The sequence below is a fragment of the Taeniopygia guttata genome, chromosome 13, assembly GCF_048771995.1.
Source record: "Taeniopygia guttata chromosome 13, bTaeGut7.mat, whole genome shotgun sequence".
Lineage (NCBI taxonomy): Eukaryota > Metazoa > Chordata > Aves > Passeriformes > Estrildidae > Taeniopygia > Taeniopygia guttata.
Genome location: NC_133038.1, coordinates 1481353 through 1506338, shown reverse-complemented (window position 1 = coordinate 1506338; position 24986 = coordinate 1481353). Strand labels below are relative to the sequence as shown.

Genomic DNA, 24986 nt, shown 5'->3' with positions numbered 1-24986 from the left:
GGCGGATCCGCCGGCCCTTCTCCCCGCGGGGCCAGGATGGCGGCGGCGCTGCAGCGCTGCGGGGACACCGCCAGGCGGCGCCGGCGGGCCGGGAGCGGGGCCCGCGGGCGGAGGAGGAGGAGGAGGCGGGCATGGGACAGAGTAAACATCAACGTGAAAAGAAAAAAAGAAAAAAAAAAGAAAAAAAAGACCCCCTCCCCCATATTAATAATTATCGAAGCCATGAAATTAAAATAATAATAAAAAAGTGAAACAATACAATTTAAAAATAATAATGTAAATAATAATAAACATCCCAAATATTAAAAATAAAACAATCCAAAAGAATAATAAAAATCCAACCCATGTGGTCATTCCTCACCAGCCACTACCCCAACTGCATGAATTCTGTGTGGGTGCCTGGCTCTCACAAGTTCAGGACTAAAGCATTCCCTCCCCAGCTGCCGCAGAGCGCAGCAGGGCCATGGGACAGTCGTGTGCGCTGGTGTCACCGGGCACGTCAGCACCACTGTGCTTAGCAGCCCCAGGTTGTGCTCTGCTGGGACGCTGCCCTTCACACCAGTCTCGGCTTTCCTCATCCCAAAATCTGAAGGTTCCAAGAGTTTATTTCCCAGCACTTTCCTAGCCTTGTGCACAGTATCCTCCACTTAGAACCACGGACTGGTTCGGGTTGGAAGGGACCTTAATGCTCCTCCTGTTTCAACCTCCCTGTCATGGGCAGGGACACCTTCCACTAGACCAGAGGCTGCTCCAAGTACCATCCAACCTGGCCTTAGCTCTCAGCTCTTCTGCTCTGAGTAATCTCTGAATCTGAGTGTACTCCCCATTCATTCCCACCTCCAAGGACAACTTAGTGATATGGCTGAACAGAAATGTGCTCAGCAACTGTTCAGGAAAAAGGAAGGAAATGGCCTGGGATTGGCTGGAGGGAGATGGTCTGAGGGTGTTTGAGCTCCTGCTTTGAAAATTGGAACAGTCCTGAGGCCTTCAGAGGACTTGTTGCTCCTTGGAGGGCAGATCAGCTTTCACCTGCTCCCTGAGCTAAAGGAACATCAGCCCTGACAGAGGTACCAATCACACTTCAGCCCATGGGGTTCCTGGAGAGGAAGTGTTTGCTGTGACCTCCCCTTGGGATGTGACCTCTCCCTTGGGAAGTGGAGTACAGGTACAAAATGCAATGCGGGCAGACACTGGGGAGAGAGATTGGCAGAATGGTCCTGCAGTGGTGACAGACTCAGTTCCATGCTTCCATTCTGTGGAGTGTGATAGAGCTCATCAGCTGGGGAAGGCTTTACTGACCCAAAGGGGTTTTTACAGGACAGTGTCCATCAGGGGCAGCTCTCCTCCCCAGCCCTGCTCTTCGACCAAGAAATCTGCTGGGACTAGGAATGTCCCTAAGGCAGCAGCACCTGCCTTATGGAACAGGGACCACCGTTCTTTAATCCCTCCTGGAAGAAACACTCAGGTTCCCCATATGTTTGTATGTTATGATTTGGGAGTATCAAAGATACAAGTAACACATAATTCTTGGTGTAGCTGGGTTTGGCCATGATTCCTTCATGTCCTGTGACAATTCTCTTGAGTATTTATCCCGAGTTCCAGGTGTCCCTTGTACATCCAGATTGTTTTAATGTGGTTGTCCAGAGTCAGTCCCTCACACTATCTTGTCTTCACTGTTTGTTGAGCTGGTTTTCCTTCTCTCCATGTGACAGATCCCTCATGTCACCTGCCCTGGGTCCCTGAGTACTTCAGTATAGATCCTCAAACAAAAGAGCTCTCAAGATGTCACCTCAACAGTATTGAAGGGACAATTCCTCTGCTGCAGCCTTTACAGCTAGAACAGGTAAAGGAACATTTCCCACCCAGCTCCCTGCCTCGGCTGTCTCAGATGAGGAAAACGGATCAAATGGAGAACTCACTAATGCGGGCACACACCTTTCTTTGATCTTCCTAATGAAAAACCAGACACTGTGAGAATGTGTATTAACTAGACCAGTATTAAACATGACTTGCACTGGATGTGAACAAGAGCAGTGCTATTACTGCTGTCAGTGCCATCGATAGCCATGCTGACCCAATTAATGTGATAGGAAACACAGCTCAGCTGAACTGAGTGTTTATAACTTGTGTGTGTTTTCCATGGGTAGTGATTCCCCAGAGACAAGCCCGAGGAAGAGCTGTGTTTCTCAGAGACATCTTGGGAGTAGCTGCAGGATAGAGTTGCAATGACCAGTTTAAGACTACAGCAATGTGCCCATTGATTCATTGGATTTAAAGTAACATGGGGAAAAATGCAGATGTGATACTACAGACTGCTGATAATGGTTCTGCTGAGGTGGATGTTACACAGCTAAAGGTGTTTATCCCTCTCTCTTTAAGGGAACTTATCCCTCTCCCTTTGGAATCTACAGCACCCTGGAATGTTTGTCCAGGGTATGGGGAAGGAGTGTGAAAGCTCTAGAGCAGGAACACCCAATTTTAACCAGTTAACCTCTCCCGTGGAGTGAAAATCCTCCAGGGGAAGTTGTTCTCCGCAGGTGAGCAGAGCACGCTGGGCAGGAGCCCCTGAGTGGCAGCAGCGTGTTAGTAGAGAATTGCAGAGCAGCTCTGGCTGAGCAGGGCTTGGTTACACAGGAAAAGCATGCCAAGGGCACTCCTGCAGCCTGTGTTAATCGGGAAGCCGTGCAGAGAAGCTGAGTTCAGTTCGATTGGAGGCAGAGGGAAGGTAGAAGAAGTGTCCATGGAAGAGCAGGGCACTCGGCCTGGCAGCACAGCTGCAGGGGCATGGGGCACCCCAGCAGCCCCCTCTGGACGTTCAAGTATTAACCAGACAGTAAGGGAGCTCTGTCTGTGTTCTTAATCTATAAAAAATGGTGCCTGATGATACTACCCAGGGAATAAAAGGCAAACAGGGAGCTCTGCTGTTGTGGCACGTTGAGGTGCAGGAGGGGAGCTCACATGAGGCTGGAGCTTGGGGTGCAGCAAGGTATGGGTCAGACTTGGTTCAATTAAATGATTTCAGTCACTTCAAGCTGAAGGGAACACATCAAGCAGTACTTTACTTCCACCTTTTCCCTCGTGCATTGGTGTAAAACGCAAATTACAGATGTCTGTCTAAGCTGGAGTCTCTCTGTGCTCCGGCACCCAGATCCAGAAGCTCCCAGGAGCTTTCTCTGCCTGGCTGCCTTTGCAGCCCCCTGAGCCCAGCAGCACTTGGTTGAAGTGAACTTTACTATTTCTTGACCAAATCCATCTTCGGGAGCCTGAGGAGCACAGCACTGCTCTGTTTTGCTGCTTGAGGCTGTCCCACCCCACCCGTGGCAAGTAATGCAAAATTTCAGGATCAGGAAGAGCTGGATCTTGAAATACATGGTTAGCCCAGTATAAGTAGGAAAAAACCCATTAAATTCTCACTTGCTGGCCCTAGGGTGCCACTAATGTGATTGGAAAGCACGAATGGAGGAAAAAAAAGCCTCATGTAAGTGTCCCAGAGGTCTCCATCCTGGAAGTAAACTTTTAAGACCAGGGAAGTCTGTCAGCTGAAGAATATGTACAGCACTAAACCAACACTGCCCCAGAAGGGCTAAAAAACCCAGAGTACAGCCTGACCCTTGCAGCTGGGAAAAGTGAGGATGCCCAGAGCACATTCCATCCCTGCTGGATGGAGCAGCCCCGCTGGAGCCGGGATGCTGCAGGAGCACACCTGGAGCCGAACCCTGTCCCAGGAACACCCAGCAGCGAGGAGGAGATGCCGATACACACCTGCACGGGCCGCACCAGTCCGTTTGTTGGTTGAGGCCAAAGCGAGCTCTGCATTTCTTAGGAGAGGCAGGATCTGAACACAGAAGCATGCGCGGCCAGAATGGGCAAGGCAGAGGCACAAAGAGGAGAGCAGCAGGAGGAAGAAAAGAGGCAACATCATTTTAGCCACTTCAACACACGACTAACAGACTACAATCCCATTATTTTCTGCTACAGAATGGCGCTGGCACCACCTGGAAAAAAGTGATCGTTAGGCAAATATCAGTGATCACTGCCGGCAGCTGGAGGTGGTTTGGGAAACAGCTTTGAGAAATGTGGGCAATTACGGGGAAATTCACAGCTCTTCAAATTTCTGAAGTCTGGAAAAGCTGCCAAATCCCGGAGGCGATGCCTGACTCCTGTATCTGCACCCTCCTGGCTCCCTGCCTGCCCAGCAGTGTCTGCACACGGAGAAAAGAGGAGGAAACGTCGCAGAAGCAGGCTGAAAGCAGAGTTAGCACCAAGGAGACCTAGCCCAGGTATTCCACTCTGCCCCCATCATACCCCTTCCAGTTTTAATGGAAAAGCTCTCCACCGCCTTCCTAAAACGTTACTGTTTTACTGTGTAATTACAGGACTTATTAGGGTGAAGCCCTGTTTGCTTTCTGGCACATAGCGTTTTTCTCTGCTGTTGTGAATGAGATTGGAATAGCACATTTCTGTGCTGGATTCAGCCTCTCTCTTTCAACCACAATCAATGTCTCGTTGTGTACAACCAGTAGTTGGTTTTCAATCTGTAACAGGCAAAATTATAATTTTTGTATCACACAGGCAAGACATATATATGGATATATAAAAATATACAGTGCACTCCACATAAAGGCCTAAAAGCTTGTATTCTTCTTATCAGACTCGGCACTGAATGAGATCAAGTGTTAATTAAACTGAAGGCATTACTGGGACACATCTCTTGATAATGATTCCCTTTTAAACTAATATTTATTGGTACAGGTAATATTTATTCCTGATGTGGCATAGTACTTCAGAAGTTGGCACATGAATAGCCTTGAATGATGGGAATGTGTCTGTGACCAGCTGAAATCTGACAAAATGGCCTTTTCTAATGGGCAGGGTGCTACAGGGAGGTGGGGTTCAGTATGACTTTGCTTCAACTGTACATTACTTTTAAATGCCAACCAAAGTTGGAGTAGTCCCATGAATGATCTTCAGTCCTGCCACTACATTTCATCCCACACACAATATGGATGCATTTGAGAGGAGTTTTCTTTAGTTAATATCATCTGTAGGTCTGATGGGGACATTCACCTTGGATGTTTTCAATAGACAAAGTTCAGTGATAGTTTGTATGAAGTTATACATTTGCCAAAATCCAATCTTTTCAGTTTTCACACACTACCCATGTTCTAAACCAAACACGTCTATTAAAAAGTCACAGAAATGTTAATTTACCATGGCTGAAAAAAATAATGAATGGGTATTTCTGTAGTTAAGCTCTGGAGAATAAAAGCAAACATGGTAAAACACAACAACTGCTTTGGATTCTCCCATCTGAGCAGGAAAGCAGGAACAGCTGCCAGGCTGCACGCACTTACCCGAGCTGGAATCCTGCTGCTTTTCCCGTGTTCGTCTCTTCTTTTTCCCCTAGGAGATCAAAGGAAAGGCTGTTACCTGTGCTCCAGAAAACCGAGGGAGATGTGCAGGGTTTTTGGGGCTGGACTGGCTGCTGGGGATGGTTGCTGCCTCCCAGGTAAGATCCTCTTAGGAGTTGGGTTTCAAGTAAGTGAAACCCAAATGTGTTTTTGTGCACTTGCTATGGCTTCTGCACAGCATGAATTCATTCTGGGCTTGTGCCTTTTCTCAGGGATTAACCCTCATCTCCAATACCCCTGGATCCAGCACCACAGGAATTTTGGCTCAGCACTTTGCATGATATTTTTGCATATTTAGAAACTGCAATAAACTCAAGAGGTGATGGCAGCCATGTCCCCACCCCTACCCTCACATCTGCTCCAGCTTCTTCCCAACACACTGCTCTGTGCCCTGGCTCATGAGTCCAGGGCTATGCTGCAAATGCAGTTAAGACCCAGATTTATGGTGCAGGCTGTGTCAGAAAGTGTGAGGGAAAATGTTAGTGGATGTAAACCAGCTGTAACAAAGCCTGTGCCTGTGCCTGCGCTGCTCAGCACCTCTGCCAGCTCCCACCAGAACTCCTCAGCCCACTCTGATGCAGCTCACCTGGGGATCCCACCCATTATTGCTTTAATTAATGAACTGATAATTTAATTACTACATTTAATCAGAGTAAAATAATTAAACAAGATTTGCTGCATGCAATGGAGAGAGTATGATCAATAGCTGATGCTCCTGTTATATTCTTATTCCTCCTCCTTATGTTTCTAAAAAGCACTTGGTCCATTTTAGAAGCTTCCCTATTTCCAAAACATGCTTTAATGTGGCACCTTATACCCAAACTGAAACTGGTTCTTGATAGTCCCTGATTCCAAATGGGAAAGAAAGTTTTAGGAAATCCATGGAAATTTATTTTAAAGTAATAGTAATCTATTTTGGTGCTTTTGCAGTTCTGGACCCATCTCTCATTCTTCTTTCATTAATAAAAAAGTCCTATTTTATCCCCAAACTGCCTCTCTGATTCACGAGATGCAGCACCTCCCCTCGTCCCCTAATGAGCTGATTAATGAGGGCACAGCAGCAAGGAAGCAAATCTGGCTGTGTGGTGCAGGCAGCTCCCAGGGCTGCCTTTGACCTGTGACTTTTTATATGACTTCTTGTGGTTTGAGTGAAGGTGGAAAGCTCTGAGCTGTGGTAAGCTTTTCCTTCAGTGGGGGAGCAACTGTATTTCCTGCCTGATATCTGCATCACGTGCTGCACAAGTGACCTACATTCCTCCTCCTCATCCCCGCTCAAATTCGGAGAGAAAAGCATCTCTTCCAACAACCACAACACCCAAACCAGCTGGTTCACAGTTCTGGGAGGACCAATATGCACTTTGGAACCCACCATCTATCTTCTGGAGAGAGGAACCAGCCCTTGGTTTCCCAAGGAAACAGATGAAAATGATACAGGACTGGGATTTCCATGGAGGATGTGCTTGCCTTGGAGGAAAATGGTGCCATTTGTCTCAGCAATGCTGATGCCCTCCAGATGTGTGCCCATCAAAGTGTGGGCTGGGGGCTTCCTGTCATCTCTGCCCTCTGTTTTTGGGGGGTGTTTAGTCCAACCCTCTGACATGAGCAGGGACACTTTTCACTAGACCTGGTTACTCCAATCCCTGTCCAGCTTGACCTTGGACACTTCAGGGATGGGGCATCCACAGCTTCTCTGGGCAGCCTGTGCCAGGGCCTCACCACCCTCACAGGTACCTCAGCTGCTGTCCAAGATGCACAGAGCCATTTGTTTCCATAAAATGACATTTCCAGAAATATATCCACAGCACTCAAAAGCTTCTCTTCCTTTCTATTTGTATTTGCTTGGACAATAAGCAAATAAATGTTTGTGGTTGCTGGGGGCTGTATCATTCATCCTTTAGCCAGGCAATAAGCCAAAAGGGTGTGCAAAATACTCCTGAAATGTGAATTTCTATGGCTCTTGTGCTGCCAGGAATGGCGTTTCCAGGACCAGGTGTTGGTAAACACCAGCCAGCCCCCCAGGCCACTTTGGGCCACGCCATAGGGTGGGGGTCCGAGCACAGTGGCACTCACGTAGTTGTCTCTGGCAGACCAGCCGGGGTAGAGCTGCATGTGGAGCTGCCGTTCCTTGCGAGCCAGTTCGTAGTACTTGGCCTGTTCCTCTCGGGACAGCGCGTGCCACTGCAAGGACAGAGAGCAGTGAAGCACGGCCCCACTGTCCCCTCCCAGCCCAGCCCACCACGGCCACCCCACCCCAGGACATATCCAGCCACGGGATAACAGCATCCAGATTTGAAGCTGATGCTTGTAATGTCCTTAATAGCAGCTGTAAGGGACAGGGATGTGGCACTAGGTGATGACACTGGGCCCTGTGAGCTCTTACCCTCCTTCCCAAGATCTGGTTGATGGCAGCACTCTCTTTCAGGGTGCACTCCGCGATGACTTTTGCCCGCATCTCTTTCATATACAACATGAAAGCGTTCAGGGGCTTCTTAATAGTGGGCTTCTTGGCTTCCTTCTCTCTCTTTGGTTCTGGTTGAGGTTTCCTTGGTGGGACAAAAGGAGGGGCTGTCAGCATCAGAGCCAGCAGAACACTCAACCCCAAAACAGCCCAACAGCACGAGCAGGTGGGGGGCCCGAGATTTGCTCCTCAGATGCACAGCTCAGCGTTCATCCATCCTGCCCCCATCTGAGCACTGAGAGTGACAAATGAAATGAGTGTTGAGGTGCTGCCACTGCTGAGCCAGCACTCCCCACTCACATGTTTCGGTCGTAGTGCTCCATCTCTTGCTTGCCGGAGTGGGGCACGATGGCGGGGTGCGGGATGCCGGTGGTGTGCATGCCAGAGCCCAGCATCAGCGGGTGAGTGAACCTGCAAGGGAGAGCGGGTGAGCCGAGCCCGAGGGCAGCCCAGGCCGGGCACGGCGGGGCTGCGGCCGGGAGGCGTCCCTCGTCCCTCGGAGCGCTCTGACGGGCGAAGCAGACGGGAAGCGAGGACACGGAAAGCTGCGGTGCTGCCAGGCTGGCGGGGGCAGGCAGTGCCCACCACCCCTGGGGCACCCTTGTGGCATGGCTGGTCAAGCCGTGGGCACATGGATGGGACGGATTTGGTGCCATAGTGAGAGGACCCGCCTGCAGCAGGAGCCAGCCTGGCCGAGATCAAGGGTGCTTTCACCCAGCAGTTCCAGCTGCTCACATCCCTATTGGTGCAGTATCTCATTAGCACTGCAGAAAGGAACAACAAACTCAACCTGGGGTTTGGATGGGAGAGATTAGGACCACCCTGCACCTTTCTTTTAACAGACTAAGTCTGAACATGAACCCTACTGCAACTCTAGGAGGTGCACCTTGCCTAAGCAATGCTCTCCACAACATGGGCTGAGATCACGAGAGGTCTCATTAGCTCTCAGGCTTCATTAGCTCTCTCCGGAGTTTTGGAGGACAAAGCCAGCAAAGTCAGCTTTGCCAAGCTTGCCACTTTAAGACTGCAGCTTGAGATGGCAGAATTGCCCATGGGAGATGAACTGTTCATTAGATATGCTGGCACAAAAAGAAAAGCTGTTTAATTTAATCCACCAGCACAGTCTGATCCTTATCTGACCAGGTGTACTTTCTCGGCTGCAGCAGTGCTGCAAAATCCACCCCAAAATCCTGCAGGCAGGAGCTCGGGGAGGCTGCTGGGGCTCCACAGGGAACCGTTAGCTCCTCTTGCCTTCCCTTTGGAAGCTGTGCATGGGTGATACCTTGCAAGAAAGGAGGGCTGGCAGCACTCCCTCCCCTCTTCTGCAAGGCTAAGGGGCTCCATCAATCAAGGGATGCATGGATCAGGTGTTGTATGGATCGAGGGTTGCATGGATCTGGGTTTCTGTGTGGCTGAGGGCTCACCTGAGCAAGGGTTTGCATGGTTTTCCTGTGGGAAATCTCCACTAACAGCTCTTCAGGACAACATGAAGCAGAAGCAAAAGCTAGTGTGGCCCTGGCATCCCTATGGAGCCGGGAGGGCTTTTCCCAGCAGCACGCCTGGAAGAGCTGGGCTCAGTGATTCCCATCCACAGTGGATGCATTTTGCTCATCCGAAGGCAGAAGCTGTGTTTGTATCTCACAGAAATTACTTGTTCTGATGGGAGGGCAGCAAATCACTGCCCCCTCCTGTCCTGCTTTTACAGCTAAGACCAAGTGAACCAGATCCATCTCTGCAGAGCAAAGCAGTGGTGGCAACAGGGACACATTCAGGATTAGTGACACAGAGCAAAGTCCTGAGCAACGGATTCCACCCCATTTTCCCAGTGCTGAGCTGAAGGCTGGAGTTTTTGACTCTTTAGAGCACTGCTGAATAAAACCCAACCGCTGTGCATCCTTCATCCTCAGTATTCCCCTGAGCACCCTTTGGACCAGACACTGCCTAAACGCTCCTTCTCTCCCCGTGGCTGCCCTGGGGAGGGTGCGTGTCCGTCCCTGCGTGGCTGTGGTCTGCTGCAAGCTCCTGCTGCACAAACTGCAAGCTGCACGACCAGCTGAGCTGCCCTGTCTGACACAGCTCATACTCACCTGGAGAAAGAAGCCCCAGCAGAAAGCGCTGACGAGTACGGCTGTCTAAATCCACATGACGGGAGCGGATAGACAGACTGGCTCTGCCTGGGATCAGGAAGAAAGAGTCTATAAAGTATCCACAGCTGCGTGGTATTTCCTAAATACCCTTTGCTAGCGGGACTCAGAGCACTGATGCCCCTGGTTGGGTGGACACTCGATGTCCCTTAGGCGTGAGGGGCAGTGTGGGCTTTGGATGTTACTTTGAGAGAACCTGGGCCTTCCTACAAAGGCTGGATCCAATTCTGACCCCTTCTGCCCCTGGTACTGACTAACGCTGCAGCTTTGAGTTTACCTGGTAACAATGTAAAGTGCAGAGGCGTGCTGAAAAATCAGGAGATGTGGCTATTGCACAGAAGAAGTTGCTCAAAAGAGCACAGTGTGACAAAAAATAAAAAATTAAAGCCTGCTCAGATTCTCTGTGTGATGTATAAGAAGCTGCACCAGGAGGATGAATATGAGGAAAACTACCTTACTGTGCAGTGAGCAAGCACTGGAACAGGTTGTCCAGAGAGGGTGTGGAGCCTCTCTCACTGGAGATATCCCAGGACTGTCTGGACACAATCCTGTGCCATGTGCTCTGGAACAACTCTGCTTGAGCAGGGACATTGGACCTGCTCTGTGATGCTGTGATGCCCCAGTCACAGGAGACTCCTGGAGCCTGGAGAGAAGGTAGCTACCCTGCCTTTGTGCTTCAGGAATGCTCTGATTTCCTCAGCACACCCTTTTAAGGACTCCCATCAACTTTAAAGAAGCCAAAAGCTCAGTCCTGCATTCTTTTTGAAAGCTGTTTCATACTGGGGACCATACATGTATCAGACCTGGGGCTGGAAATTATTTTTGAGATAGTAAAATAACTATGCAGGAAGTTCCTTGTTGTTCCCAGCAAGGGAACCCCCACATTTTCATATGGAAATAGCTCAAAAATACCTTGTATTGTTCTGCAAACCTGCCAAAAGATGCTTCTAGCCTAAAACTGCACATGGAAACAGAGATTATAGAATTACAGAATGGTTTAGCTTGGAAGGGACCTTAAAGCTCATCTTATTCCAACCCACCCTGCCATGAGCAGGGACATCTTCCACTCGACCAGGTTGCTCCAAGCCCCATCCCACCTAGCCCTGAACACTTCCAGGGATGGGGCACAATGGGGTGCTGGAATTCAGGCTGGTACTCATGCTCTTCTGGCCAGGCTGCACAGAGCTGTACCTAAACCCAGGACCAGCTGTTTTCAGCTCTAATGATGAAAAAATTCCACAAAAAGTCCATTATCATTAAATGCGGTGCACCGTGAAGGACTCAAACTGCTGGATGCCTGGGATTTTTCAGGGCTAAAGAGAAGTTTCTGCCCTGAAGAGGAATAATGACAGCGGGGCAGCAGCCAGGCCCCAGAGCTGCACTGAGCAGGAAGGAGGCTCCTGTTCCTGCTGCTGTCTCAAATCCTCCTGGCTTGACTGAAATCTGCAGGGTCTGTCTGCAGGAAAGGCAGCCAGGGCTGTTTACACCCTGGCAGGCAGAAGCCCTCTCAGACCCCTCAGATGTTGGTGGGTATAAACACACCAACAAACAGCCAAGTGCTGCTGCACACCGGGAAACTGAAACAGCCTTTGAAGTTGGAGGCGGCTGCCCCAGGGCCGAGAAAACACTTGGAGCGAATCCAGAAGGGACCTGGGTTACTCCAGAGGCCAGGGCAGTGGGATAGGAATGGAGTCAGGCACTTGCAGCTTCATCCAAAGTCCCTCTGACATGAAAACTAAAGCAACTGCAAAATCAGTTCTTGATCGTTGGGAGTGCACAGTTACAGGCCCATATATTGGAATTACTGGTCTGGGTTGGAAAGGACCTTAAAGCTCATCTCATTCCAAGCTCCTGCCATGGGCAGGGACACCTTTCACTAAATTCAGCTGCTCCAAGCCCTGTCCAACTGACCATAACCATTAACACCTCCAGGAATGGGGCTGCTGCAATGTCTCTGGGCAATCTGTGCCAGGACCTCACCACCCTCTGCTAACATCTGATCTAACCTTCCTCTTTTAGTCCAAAACTGTTCCCCCTTGTCCTGTCACTATCTGCCTATATAAAAAGTCCCTCTGCCTCTTTTTTATAAGCTCCTTTTGTGTATGGGAAAGGACTCTGAGGCCTCCCTGGGCCAAGCTGGACAACCCCAGCTCTCTCTGCCTGTTTCCAGAGGATCTCCTGGTGATGGGGGTGGCTCAGAAAAAGGCTCTGGGATGGTGGAGGAGAGGCTGCCCTGGCACCACCGCGCTCGGCCCCAGGCACAGGTGAGTGACATGATTTGCAGGTTCCTGGCTAATGTTTACTGCCAGGCTCCCATAAGCAAAACTCACTTGACTGGACTCTTGGAAGCTTTTATCTGACTGTCATCCCAGCTTAATTACAGAGACAGTGTTTGCAGCTCCTCCTCCTGAAGCGCCAAGTGAGAACAAAACCAGTTTGTGCCCAGCTCCTGCCTGCCAGCTTGTGGAGGAAAAGTTGCTTCCCATGTGTGGCTGCCCTGGCCTGGCAGCTCCTTGGTGGCACCAGCACAACCATGGAATCCTGTACTGGTTTGGGTTGGGAGGAACCTTGAACATCATCCAGTTCCAGTCCCCTGCCATGGGCAAGGACACCTTCCTCTAGACCAGGCTGCTCAAGGTTCCATCCAACCTGGCCTTGAACACTTCCAGGGATGGGGCAGCCACAGCTTCTCTGGGATGCAGCCCTGGCATGACCATCCCCAGAACACCCATCCCTGGCACACAGCCCCTGCTGCTGCCATGAACCTGCCAGGCTTCAGTGCTTCTGCACCCACCCACAGCGGCGTGCTGCGCCTCAGTGAGGTCTGGGCACTCCAGAAATGGGTTTGGGGCTCTTCCATATATTTTGGGCAAGGAAAAGAATGAGCAAAAGCTTTACTAGACACACGTGCCTCGAGGTGCTACTCTCTGCATGTCAGGCCGTTTATTGCTTTACCGTATCTGCTTTATTAGCCATTAATGAAGACATCTGATGAGGCTGCAGGAGGATGCCAAACCCCACGGATGCTGGAGCAGCTCTCAGCCATGAAAGCTCTCTACCACCAACTGCCCCACAAAATCTCCATAAAAAGCCAGTCTGTATGCTCAGTGCCTCCCTTCATAAGCCCAGGGCTGACTGAAGAGTATCATCCTAACCCAGGAGTGGACCTTCCATTTGACAAACAAGCTCCTTTCTCCCCACTCCAACTGTTTCTGTCATGTTACAGCACAGTCACCCCAGTCCTTGTTTTTCCTGAGGATGACTCACATCATATGAGGAGTTAAATCATCACCAAGAGTAGCAGATTTAGCACAGAAGGCAAAATGCAATCTCTTTGAAGCCAGACTCTGTATCAAAGGCCTCATTCTCTGTTTCCTTGTGGTTAAATATCTGGAACATGAAATTCATAAACAAAACAAAGCAAAAGCTAACATTTTACTTTGTGCTTTAAGAAACTTCCCCTTTCCCACTCTGCAATAGGTTCTTGTACCCGAAGCTCTCTGCTGGGCTTTGCCAGGGTTTTATCCACTGGCACTGGGGAATCTGGCCACTGTCCCTGTGATCACCAGCCCTGCACTCTTGCCCCAGCCCAGCAACCCTGAATTGCCACCTGCAGCCACCAGTCTCCCTGCCAGCCTCTGCCATGTCCCTACATCATCACTGGGGATTAAATATTAATCTGAGGATGATGCCCACATGGCAGCTCTCTCAGTGTGCTCATGGTCACGGGGACAAAAGCCAGTGGCAATGACCACAGAGAACACACTGGTGTATTTTTAACTTGTGTCCCTGGGGCAGGTTTACCAACAGGCTGTGCTTTGCAGGATGCTCTGCAGGGCTGGCCCACGCAGGGGGTACATTCTGGGGAGAGCTCCAGCTCATGGTCTCTCCCTTCCCATGCCTGCTGGGGCAGTGGTTACCAACTGGCCAGGCTGTGGCCAGGCTGTGGGTACCAGGGTTGCTTCCTGGCAAGTCTCTGCCATGATGTACTTTTTCCCTGTGTATCACATCCCAAGAAACACCGTGGCCTGGCAGATGGAGCATCCCACGGGATTACTCCGTGCTGGTGGTGTGCTCAGGGAAAGCACTGTTTGTGCTGAAAAGTCCAGCGAGGGAGAAAATTACCTCCTACTCAAAAAAGAAGCTTTTGATGTGATCAGGAGGGGTGAGTAGGAAGCTCTCTCCGGATTCCCTAATCCACACAGACAGATGTAAAGCAGGAGGTAGTTTTGGATTGGGCAGGGTGTGACCCCTCTCCACGGATGATGAAGCCTTCAGCCCCTCCATGGGTCTGCTCCCACCTCCAAGACAGAGATAAATTCTCCTCCCTCTTCACAGGGCAGACAGGAGGGGAGGAGCGGGGGGAAGGCACCGTGGGGGTCACGGAGAGCAGCAGCAGTGCTGGGCTGGCTCAGGGACCCTTCCCCACCTCGCGGGGCCGGGGCTGGTGGGCCGAGCCCTCCTCACTCACCATCCCATCGACGGCGTGATCTGGCCCACTCCTCCGGGGGGCAGGGGGTAGAAACCAGGGATGTCTGAGGTCTGGGAAGGACGGTGCACTCCTGGAAGAGGGAGAAGGAGAGGAGTTAAACGTGGCATTGCACTCTCTGGGTGGCCCAGATCGCTCCCAACCCCCTGGCTGCTTCATCCACGGGCACTTGGGGACAGCTACATGAAATAGCCACCTGCAAGTGGCAGGATGGTGTTTGCTATGGTTCTCTCTGTGGGGACATGGTGGGTCATCCACACTGCTGCAAAATCACAAACCTAACGGGGGGTGGAGGAGACATCTCGCTCTTGCAGAAGCATCACAGCTGCTCCATGCCACCCTGAGGCCAAGGAGCACCGTGCTTTGGTAAGGATTTGGCTGACTCCAGGCATCCCTCTGCCTTTCCCAGAGAGCCCACTCAGGTGCTCAGTGGATGGTCAAAGCCATTCCTATGCTCCCTCTCCATCAGTCATCTGCAGGACCTCCCGTGAGCAGGCAGTGGGGATGCTCCAGCAGGCAATCATTTCCAACTTAATTTTAAGCAATTTGAGCTCAAAACAATTGTTCTGCAGCTCTGTGGGTGCCAAGGAGCTATGGAGGTGGGTATGGTGCCAGCTGGGAATTCACCCTTCACATGGGGAATCCCTGTGTGATCTTCAAAGCTGCTGGCACGGGCAGCATGGCCAGGGGACACAGCCGCAGCATTGCTCGTTCCTGGCTGGGCTGGAAAACATCCTGTGTGCCTGGGGCTGCGGGTGGGACTCAGACAGCCACGGTGCTGCTGGCAAAACCAGCCTCCAGCTGACCCCTGCACTGGGAAACTGGAGGGGTGCTGGGGCTGAGCTCTGATAGCAGCCTGGTGTAGTGATGGCTGCTATCGAGCCTCAGACAAAAACTGGCAGCAGGGATTATCAAGTAGCCATCCTGGACGATAAATGCATGGACTAAATTGGTGATGAGTTGCAAGCACTTGCACCTGGATTCTTCTCCTAGGTGTTAGAATGATACCTGATTAATTAGGAATGATACCAACCAGATCTAAGCATTTTATTAGGAGTCAGCTAAAATAAATATATAACCTGACAGGAATATATAACCTAGTACACATTTCCTTCAAGTGGGACTCAGTAGTCCATGAAGGGTCAAACAAAAGCAGGCCTGCACAGGGCAGCTGGTGGAACATCCTCAGATTTGCACCCCCAACAGTACCAGTTGCGTAAGTTAGAGCACAAGTTATTCTTGCTGGCCCAGTGGTTGGGCCACCAGCCACTGACTCACAATTCCTGCTTGTATTTCCTTGTCTGTGTGTCCTTGGGCTACTGTGAGAAACTTTAAAGGGCTGCTGGGAGAATGAGTATGAGAGTGCCTCTCAAGCACTTACACCGGGTGATAATGGGAGCTGTTCCAGTGATGAAAACAGAGATGGGGCACATCCAGGACGAGCAGGGGAGAAAACTGCCCCAGCAGTGTAGGAGGCATGGGCATGTGTGATCACAGCTGCACCACAAAGACCAGACCCAGCTGAGCATTATGGGCTGAACCTTTCCTTGAACAGCACAAGGAGGGTCTCTGGGACAGACAGACTCGCTGTGTCTGTAGAAGTACAGGCTAAATGGGAAGGGGAGACTGGACAGAGCCTGCACTGAGGCTGCAGGTGGGCAGCCCAAGGACAATGTCCTAGAATGACTGACCCACAGCAGAGCTGAATGATCAGGGAGTGCTCCAGTGCCAGCTGTAGCCTCCACAGAGGGCTACAACCAGCTCTGCCTTTGGGTGAGCTGCTCTTGTGTCACTTAGGGCTTCCCAGGCTGACAGTGAGTCCCAGGAGGCGGCTCGTGGTGAACAGCTCCTGGAGGGGCAGAGCTCTGCCAGGTACAGCAGAGGCAGTGTGGGGAAGGTGTGTTGGGTTGCCTTTCTGCTCGCTTTCTCTCAGACTCATCTCTTTACCTGAGCTTTTAGTAGGTTCATTTTGTTAACTCTTTCCATTTTTCTAGTGAGTTTATTATGCTCTGATGGCATAAGCAGTGTGCTGCCTGGAAGACAACCAGGATGTGCCTGGGTATCCCTTACACCAGACCTAAATCCTACTCATCAGCATCCCTGATGAGTCCAGGCTGTGACCTCCAGGTTCAGGGATTAATCAGCCAAGAGCATCCTCAATAACCCATTGCTTTACCAATGTTAACTTTGTGAAGCTGATGCCTCTGGGACAGTTTGGATCACTCCTGGGTGGAGGCCTTTGCCCAAATCACAACAGTTGGTTTTGTGCCTCTGTTTTGGCACTGGCTTCTGGGCTCTGATGGACACTGTCCTCCTTCCTGAATGCAATTTGACACAAAACTGACAGTTTGCTTGCTTTCCTATGAAATCAAGCCAAGATTTGTCTAAAAAACTGGGTAATCTGAACAGATGTTCTGCACTAAGGTAAGGTCGACAAACTTTTGATTTTACATTCAGTTTGCCAGTAAGCCATGAAGAATGATGGAATGATGGACTGGGGTGAATTCCTCAACACATACATGTATTTACAGTACATCAGCATACTGTACTTTCCTCTGTAGCCCCATGAGCCAATTGACACAGCCTGGGCTCACAAAGGAACACAAAAAGCCAAACCAGGTGACAACCACATAACATGTGGCTATGGGAACACACATGTCACAATCCAGCCAACTATCAGACACCAATCCTGTTTAGTCAAAATATTTTCTGTTTCAAGCATTTATTTTCTCAAAATGACAACCTGACAACAGTTTGGGTATGAGTCAAAGGAAATATTACTTTCCATTTTCTGGTTGACTCTTGTGCATTACCGTGCAGGCTTTGGTGTGGTCTCAAGGTGCAGGACAGCTTGTGCAGAGAACTGAGCACACTCCACCAGCAGGGCTGGCACTTTTGGTATCAGACTGCTCACGGCCAGATCACAAAGCATTGCCAATAAACCAAATAACCTCCTCCTGCTAAGCAACGTCCCAGCTGACCAAAGGTCCTGATTTTTCTCATGGATTTGGCACCAGGAAGGTGCCAGCGGTCTCCAGCTCTGAGCCCCTCCCAGCACACAGGTCCCAGGCTGCCATTACCTTGTTTCTGGTTGATGTCAGCGGGCAGGTGGGGGGAGTGGGAGCCGTGGCTGAAGTGGTCGTTGCTGTACGGGATGAGCGGGGTCAGCGGGTGCACTCCGTGCGACGGCTGCACCACGGGAACTTTGTTGGACTGCAAGACACAACGATGGAGAGGACTCAGAAGTCATCAGGATCCACCAGCAAGGGCAGCCAGTGCCCTCTGCAGTCCTGCTGTTGCCAGCAAAGCTGGGAATAGCTAAAAACACTACACAAACACTGAACAAATTACTAAACAAACACTGCAGCATCCTGCAAAAAAAAACCCCAAAACCCAATTCATGGAAAACAGCTGGAGGTGATTTCTTGGATAAGTGGAAAACAGATTAAAACAGCTTGAAGTTTTCAAACTTTTTTGCATTAATTTCCAGTATCTTTTACTCCAGGATGAATGCTCCAAGTCTGTTACCCAATACAAAGCTCTTGTTCTCTGTCCTGGACTATCACAGGGTCTAAATCTGGACTTTCACAGTGAATATGAAGGAATCACTGTGAAAGTCATGTTTGAGCTTTCTTAATCAGGGCTGTCATACAAGGACAGATACAGGATCACAGAATCATTTAGGTTGGAAAAGACTTTATAGAGATCACCAAGTCCAACCTTCAACCCAGCACTGCCAAGGCCCCCATTAAACGCTGAGGGTAATGTCTTTGGAAACAGAACATGGTCACCAGTTAGCCCTTGGGCTGAAATCCCAGTTAGTCTGAGCTCCAGTGCTGGAGAAGGACCAGAGGGAGCTGAGGTAATGCTGGAGATGCAAAAAATCCAGGAAAAGTAAGCAAAGAAAAATCTGTCTCCTCTTGTAGCTGCTCCTGGTTACGTGCAGCATGTCTGTCGGAGCCCAGCACCTTGGAAAAGGCCTTTTGGTGAGCACAACAGTCCTGCAGGTAAGTGAGGGAACCTGCATGGAAGAGCTGCACAGCAGCAAGGGACACACAGACACAGAGACACAGAGACACAGAGACACAGACACACACACACACACACTGCCATCTACGCAGCCTCCTCGCCCCGAGCGTCTCGTGCTGTTTCCTACATGCCCAGTTTCGCCCATGGTTGCCCTTAAATCCAAACTGACTTCATCTTGGTGATGGAACACTAGGATTTGTCCCAGATAAATCCACGAAAGAAACCAGGACTAACAGCACTCCAGAACAGGGTCAGTCTGGGAACAGAGCAGGTCAGACAGTTCTCCAGGGGCTAGGAGCTGGGCATGCCAGGCAGTTTTCATCAGTCTCATTGGGATGTCTACAGATGATTTGCTGTGTGACTTTTGACAAGTCATTTAGGATCCCTGGACTCAATTCACTGGTGCCTTCCACTTTGGTAATGATTTTGCTCAGGCAGAATGAGAGGCTCTGGCTGGCTTTGGTGAGGGAGGCACAGACTCAGACACTGGCTCTGAACAACCTGTCCTAGACCCATCCCAGCTGCTCCAAGTGAACTGGGAGCCCTGGGCAAGTCCTGTGTTTTACATCCCTGCTCTGAGGAGGAAACCCATGAAGCGGAAAAGAAAACAGACTGATGGAGACACTGCTTTACATCTGCCTTTCCCACAAAGGTTTGCTCATGCAAATAAAAACCAAGAGGCACGCAGGTTTGCATTTAAGAATGAATGAAAACCCTAATTCCTGATGCTTAACAGGTGTAGATTTACTGCATACAGTGGGGTAGTGGGAATGTAATCCCCCTTCCCAGCACAAACTGGTGTGGTACAGGCGTTCCTGTCCTGCAGCAGGGACATGGATTATGTGGTTTTCCCCTCGAGAGCAGCACTGGGCTGGTTCCTGCTTAGTTAAACACACGTTTGGAGCTCTGAGCTCTTTCTATTCTTAGCCATGAAATGAGATGAAGAAGAGCTTTTCAGTGATATTTCTAAAATTAGCTATGGTTTAGCTTATTTAAGAGCCACAAAGCCTAAATGAGTGCTATGCAGTTCTACGTGTACATTCTAACATGACACTGGAGCAGAACAAGCTCAGAGTTGAGCTGTTTTGAAAATCTCAACTCAAGCATTTCTTCTGTTCAAAGTAGGGCAGATATTTTCTTTCCCATTTGCCTCATGCCTGATCCAAAGCACAGCACCATTCACCAGCCAACCTCATTGCCTGATAACTGTGAACAGCTTTCAGAGCAATCACAGAAGACACAGACTGCTCCAAAGGCAGATGAACTGTTCTGAATGTTGATCTGCAGGATACCTCCCCAGGGGAAAGCAGGGAGTACATGTGGTTAGAGTAAAGCATGGTAACCTGGTGGTACAACAAGACTTGCAGCTCAATTAGTCAGTTTTTCCATCAGTTCAGATGGAAAACAACATGCTGCACCAGTAAGAAGAGCTGCCTTCCCCATGACCCTTCTACATTTGCCCTTGCCTCACTCAAAAACTTCTCTACTCTCTAAAGCCATAAAAATCTGGTGGGGAAGGATGGCCAACAAGGAGACAAGAAAAATTTCTGCAAGGGGCTATTTATCCCCCTTTCCACTTCCTCCCTTAGGGAGTTTGTTACAGGAGCCCATCTCCAAAAATTAAGGGAAGAAGGAAATGCTGCACAAAAGTACTTCGAAATAGAGAAAACTCCATGTTGATCCTGGTTCAAAGACTGCAGCTGCAAATGGTTGTGGCCCATGGCCATGACTGCAGCTCCTGGTCCTCCCCAGCTGCACTATGACACCACACCTGGCTTACAGAAATCCATATGCCAGGGAAAGAGGATCAATTCCCCATTTTTTGCAAGGTCTAGATTACATTTCTGCAAATCAGCTGCAGCACATGAACCTTAAGAGGCTTTTCAAAGCCAGGGCTTAGCAACAGACAATGTTTTATGCCATAAAGTCAACCTGATGTAAATGTTTTCTCCCAAGAGGATTGGCTTGACACGAGGGCAGTGGTTTGGTGTTCCTCAGAAGGGCCCCTGGGAGAACACTGGGTGCTGCTGGTCAGGACATCATGGGACATGCTGTGGTTTGGTAAAGCATCTTATTTTGTCTCCTGGATTTCAACACAGCCCAGAACTGCAGTGACAGAGCCGTTCACTACCCAACCACCAGAAATAACATTGCTGGTGCCAAACATCATGGCCCCGACATCAATTTGTCACCTCCTGTCCTTCAGCAAGCCATGGGGGGACAGCTTTGCCTCACCTCTTCCAGCACAGCCCCTTGAGGATGGGTTGGGGAACGAGCTGTGCAGCCAGGACCTCGTGTGCAGATGAGGAGATATTTACAGCAACTGCAGAATGGTATTTCCAGAGGGGATGGAGCAGCAGGATGGGGTTTGCAAGCCTGGAGGGCTTTTTCCCCCTCTCCAATTTGCTAATTTGCAGCTCTGCTAAGTGCCCAGCTCCCATGTGAGCGCTGCCCCCTCCTCCCCTGCTGCTGCAGTGCATCCCCCTGCCAGCAACAACCATCCCACCAACCTCCCTGAAAGTGACTGAAAAACCCAAACTGAGGGAAGAAGATCCCTCCTTGAAGCCAAGATGTGACTTTAATAATTAGAGGCAACTGGAGGAGCAAAGAGAAAAGACAGCAGCATTAATTGTTAAGAAAGATTAATTGTTGGCAAGGCAAAATTAGATCTCCCCACCCAAGCCTTGGGTGTGTGATTGTGATGGGATCTCAAGGCCAGACAGAAAACTCTCTTTCCTCTGAGCACATGCAAACCCAGTGCATCTTGCATATGAGGATCACCCTCACCACTGGAATTTCAGTATATTTTGGCTCCAAGGTGCCTGATCAGGCTCAACATCCTTTGCCTCTGCTCCCATTTTCCATCACACATGCTCTGGCCACAGGTTGCAGTGGGGTTATACAAGCTGCTGGGATGTTGCTGGTTGATCTGAACTATAAATGATTTTAATCAAAATGTGGGGTTTTCACTAGAGAATGGTATGAGATTATAATCAAACATTTTCTGGAAAGCACCTTGTATTAGCAAGTATTTTAATTCATTTTTTAAAGACTTATCTATTTAGTCATGACATGCTAAAAATGAGTAGTTTTACTTTGCTGGTTTGATGGAGGATTTTTCTGTTAACCTTTAAAGCTAACCTTAGCAAAATGTAGCACAGAAGGCCAAAAGCCAAAATTTGAGTGAAATGATCAAACTAAAAAATTTCCATGGCTGGTAAAACTTTGAGTTTTTAACTCAGAAAATGCTCGGATCAGTTTAGGAAAAGAAAGAAATGAAAAAAAAAAAAAGAAAAAAGAGGATGTTTTGTAACCTGTGAAAAGTATTCCTTGCTACAACTGAACACAGGTATTAAAAGCTGCAGTGGTCACACCACAGTGCTTGGGGGGCTGCTGTTGAGGATCCCAACATCCCACCAGTGCTGGGCTCCACCACTGCTTTTATAGATGGGAATGAATTTAATTAATTTTCTGGTAGAAGACCAGAATTCAAAACTAAAATAAAGCAGTTTAACTCTACTGTCCCTTCCAATAGTGAAAAATATTAAATTTCATGCTGTTAAATTTTCTTTGGGGCTGTGATTTCAAGGGGTGCTGTGCTCCCCATGGAGGATAACAGCATGCTGCCTGCCTTGCCCAAACCACAGCTCCCAGAAGATCAGCCAACATCCCAAGAGCTAAAACTGCTGGAAAACCCTGCACTGTGGGAGTCCTGTGTGTCCATGGGTGCAGAGGAGCCTGCAGGGAGAGGAAAGCCCCACAACCCTCTGTGACCTTGCAGCCAGGTGCCCCATGCCCAGGTGTGCGGGGAGCAGCCCACATCAGCAGGAGCTGGTGGCCAGGGCGAGCTCTGCGGTTTCTGCCTCACAGGGGAGCCCAGCCGCAGCCAGGTGAAATTACTCACATCACTTTCAAATTTTCCCACATTGCCAGCCCCAAAGACAGACATGAAGAGCCATGGGCCAGCCCAGCAGTGGCCCGCGTGCAGCGAAGGGCCTGGCCAAGGGAAGGGAGCTGGGGCTGGCCGCTGTGCCAGGCTGGTGGCCATCACCACATGGCAGAGGGGATTCTGGCAGTCCCAGAGCCCTGTGCCACTGGCTGTGCTGTGTGTCTGCCTGCTGGGAGCATCCCCCAAGGCTGAGCTCTGAGCAGCTCTCTGTGCTCCTCTGCCCTGCGTGGGTGCCTGGGTGCAGCACAGGAGCTGCAGGCTGCAGTCCAGCCCTGAGTTGCCCCATACGTGTTTGCTTTGACATCACTTCTCAGAGAGAGTGAGATGAGTCGACGTGTCGGCTATGAAAAACAAAACCTACCAAGGTTTGCTGTCGCTGATTCAATGAGGAATTAATTCCTCTTCACAGCAAAATTAGTCATTGTGCCACAAAGAGAAAGGTATTAGGTCAGGCTGCACCAAGCATGCACCGCTGCTGGGGAAGCTACCTGTGACCGGGGGCACTGTGCCTTTTGCTCTTTACCCTCCAATCAATGCAAATTAGCAAATGGTTAGGGATGGATGGGGGCATTAGTCCAGCTTGGATGAGGCCCTGGGCAACCTGGTCTAGTGGAAGGTGTCCCTGCCCATGGCAGGTGGGTTAGAACCAGATGATCTCTAAGGTTCCTTCCAACCTAAACATACCTGTGATTCTGTGGTATGATTAAGGACATTATTAGGCACATCCCACAGCATCAGATGCCAGGAGAACGTTGTCACTTGGGGTACTGGGACCCAGAGCCCATGACTCAAAGCCAGCTCTGCACACTCTAAGTTCTGGTAACACCTCCCAGCTCAGGGCCCCAGACCGTGTCAGCAGACACCTTCACCCCTTGCGGTGTTACACCAGGAGAGGCTGTGATGAAAGATCACCCCAAGTACCCACTGCAGACCGTTTTTGGCACTGGCTGCACGCGCCGGGGCCAGAGCCCTCGGCAGCCCGCAGGCAAAGGCAGCATCGACTCATTTCTCATCTCAGCACACTTCTTTCTCTTTTCTCACTTTTGCTGCAGTCCCAGCGCCCCAGCCCGCTGCCGCAGAGGAAAGGAAACAGGGAAAGTTAAAGCCACCCATGCTCAGGCACTGCCCTCATCCAGCCCTGCGCCCCTCCAGCAGAGCCAAATTTTGGCTGCAGGAGCAGCACAGCAGCAGCACCTTCCTGGCCACTGCCAGGTCAACAAGCGTGGCTGTGGCACAGAGCTGGATCTGGTTCTTACCCTCAGCACAACCACGGGCTCCTCCAGAGACCTCATCCCCAAGACCAGAAGAGTCCCACTGCCCTGTGCACCCACCTCTGGCTGGCCCTGACATGCTTATGAGTGGCAGAAAGATGGTGAGGAAAGGAATAATTTCCAGATATTAATTTTTGCATTAATTCTGCATATGAATTGCAACATGGAGATGATTGGTTTAAGAGACATATCACCATACAGGCAAATATTGTCTTGGCTCAGGCTTTTATCCAAACATTGCCCTCACTCTGGTTTTTAATCCCTGCACTCCACATTTGTGGTTGATGGAGTATTAATTTCCCCAACTCTTCCCTTTCCCCCTGATTTCTTTCAGCTTCTGTAAAATCCAGCTCTTCTTTGTTAATGCTGATGAGGCACCTGGGTAGCCTGGATCTTCTTTGCACATTCCAGGGGATGTGCTTGCCTAAGTGGCCAAAGTCAGCTCCCCTGATCCTGATTCCCCTGTGACTGGGATGTGCCTCAGAGAACAAGCTCCCTGGCATTTCACACCTTCTGTGTCCCAGCACTCAGAGGGGTGACCAAGCTCCAGGCACGATGTGCACTAATCACAGAATCACAGAACAGTTTGGGATGGAAGGGACCTTAAAGACAATACAGTTACAACTCCCTGCCGCGGGCAGATACATGTCACTCACTAACCCATGTCATTCAGGGCCCCATCCAACCTGCCCATGAACACTTACAGTGATGGGGGAAATACAGGAAAAGAACTTAAAAGCCTTCCAAAATTTCTCAGTGCTGCTACTGGTTTCTGGTTTTAAGCAATAATAGTTATTATTTTTCAGTCAAACTCTGCAGGGGAAATAAGCTGAGTTTTTCACCATTTACGGGCACAGGAAGAGCTGTTTCACTTCTCAAGTATTTATCTTCTAAGAGAAAGATGTAGGTGGTTCTTCCTGAAAATTTAAAAAATAAAGGCATGGAAAAATAAAGATGAAAAGTCCCTTCAGAGGTTGCTCTCTTAGGGTCACAGGGGACAAGTGTGGAGGCAGCTACACCACATACCAGAGAGGTGGAAGACCCAAAAAATGAAATTTAGACATCACCACACAGTGTTTACAGTTCCATTCAGCAGAAGAGCCACCTCACTCCAGATGCCTCCTGAAACCTGCAGAAAGTGCCCTCATGCAATGCTTGGGAAATGCTCCTGCTGTGATGCTCAAAGCATCTGCTCAGGAGGGGATAGCACCCCCCTCCAGTCCCAGTGTGCCACT

At 49.9% G+C, this 24986-nt stretch overlaps 1 protein-coding gene and 1 long non-coding RNA gene across 7 annotated transcripts in view; one reads left to right on the top strand and one right to left on the bottom strand.

The window, feature by feature from the left end:
* Window positions 1–24986, bottom strand: part of TCF7 (transcription factor 7) — a 70918-nt gene that overhangs the window by 3854 nt on the left and 42078 nt on the right. For 2 of the 6 annotated variants that reach the window (XM_030284124.4, XM_030284125.4), the window contains exons 4-11: window positions 17583–17715; window positions 14485–14575; window positions 9957–10043; window positions 8170–8280; window positions 7792–7954; window positions 7482–7589; window positions 5355–5403; window positions 3763–3835 (exon numbers count right to left, since the gene is read on the bottom strand). In XM_030284124.4, coding sequence (XP_030139984.3) covers window positions 3763–3835; window positions 5355–5403; window positions 7482–7589; window positions 7792–7954; window positions 8170–8280; window positions 9957–10043; window positions 14485–14575; window positions 17583–17715 — 815 coding nt within the window. The remainder of the gene's footprint in view (window positions 1–3762; window positions 3836–5354; window positions 5404–7481; window positions 7590–7791; window positions 7955–8169; window positions 8281–9956; window positions 10044–14484; window positions 14576–17582; window positions 17716–24986) is intronic. The other 4 variants (XM_030284126.4, XM_030284127.4, XM_030284128.4 and 1 more) reach the window with 3 other exon arrangements.
* LOC115497123 (uncharacterized) lies at window positions 2971–7290 on the top strand. Its single transcript, XR_012058193.1, has 2 exons — window positions 2971–5509; window positions 6342–7290. It is a non-coding gene; the product is annotated as an uncharacterized lncRNA (long non-coding RNA).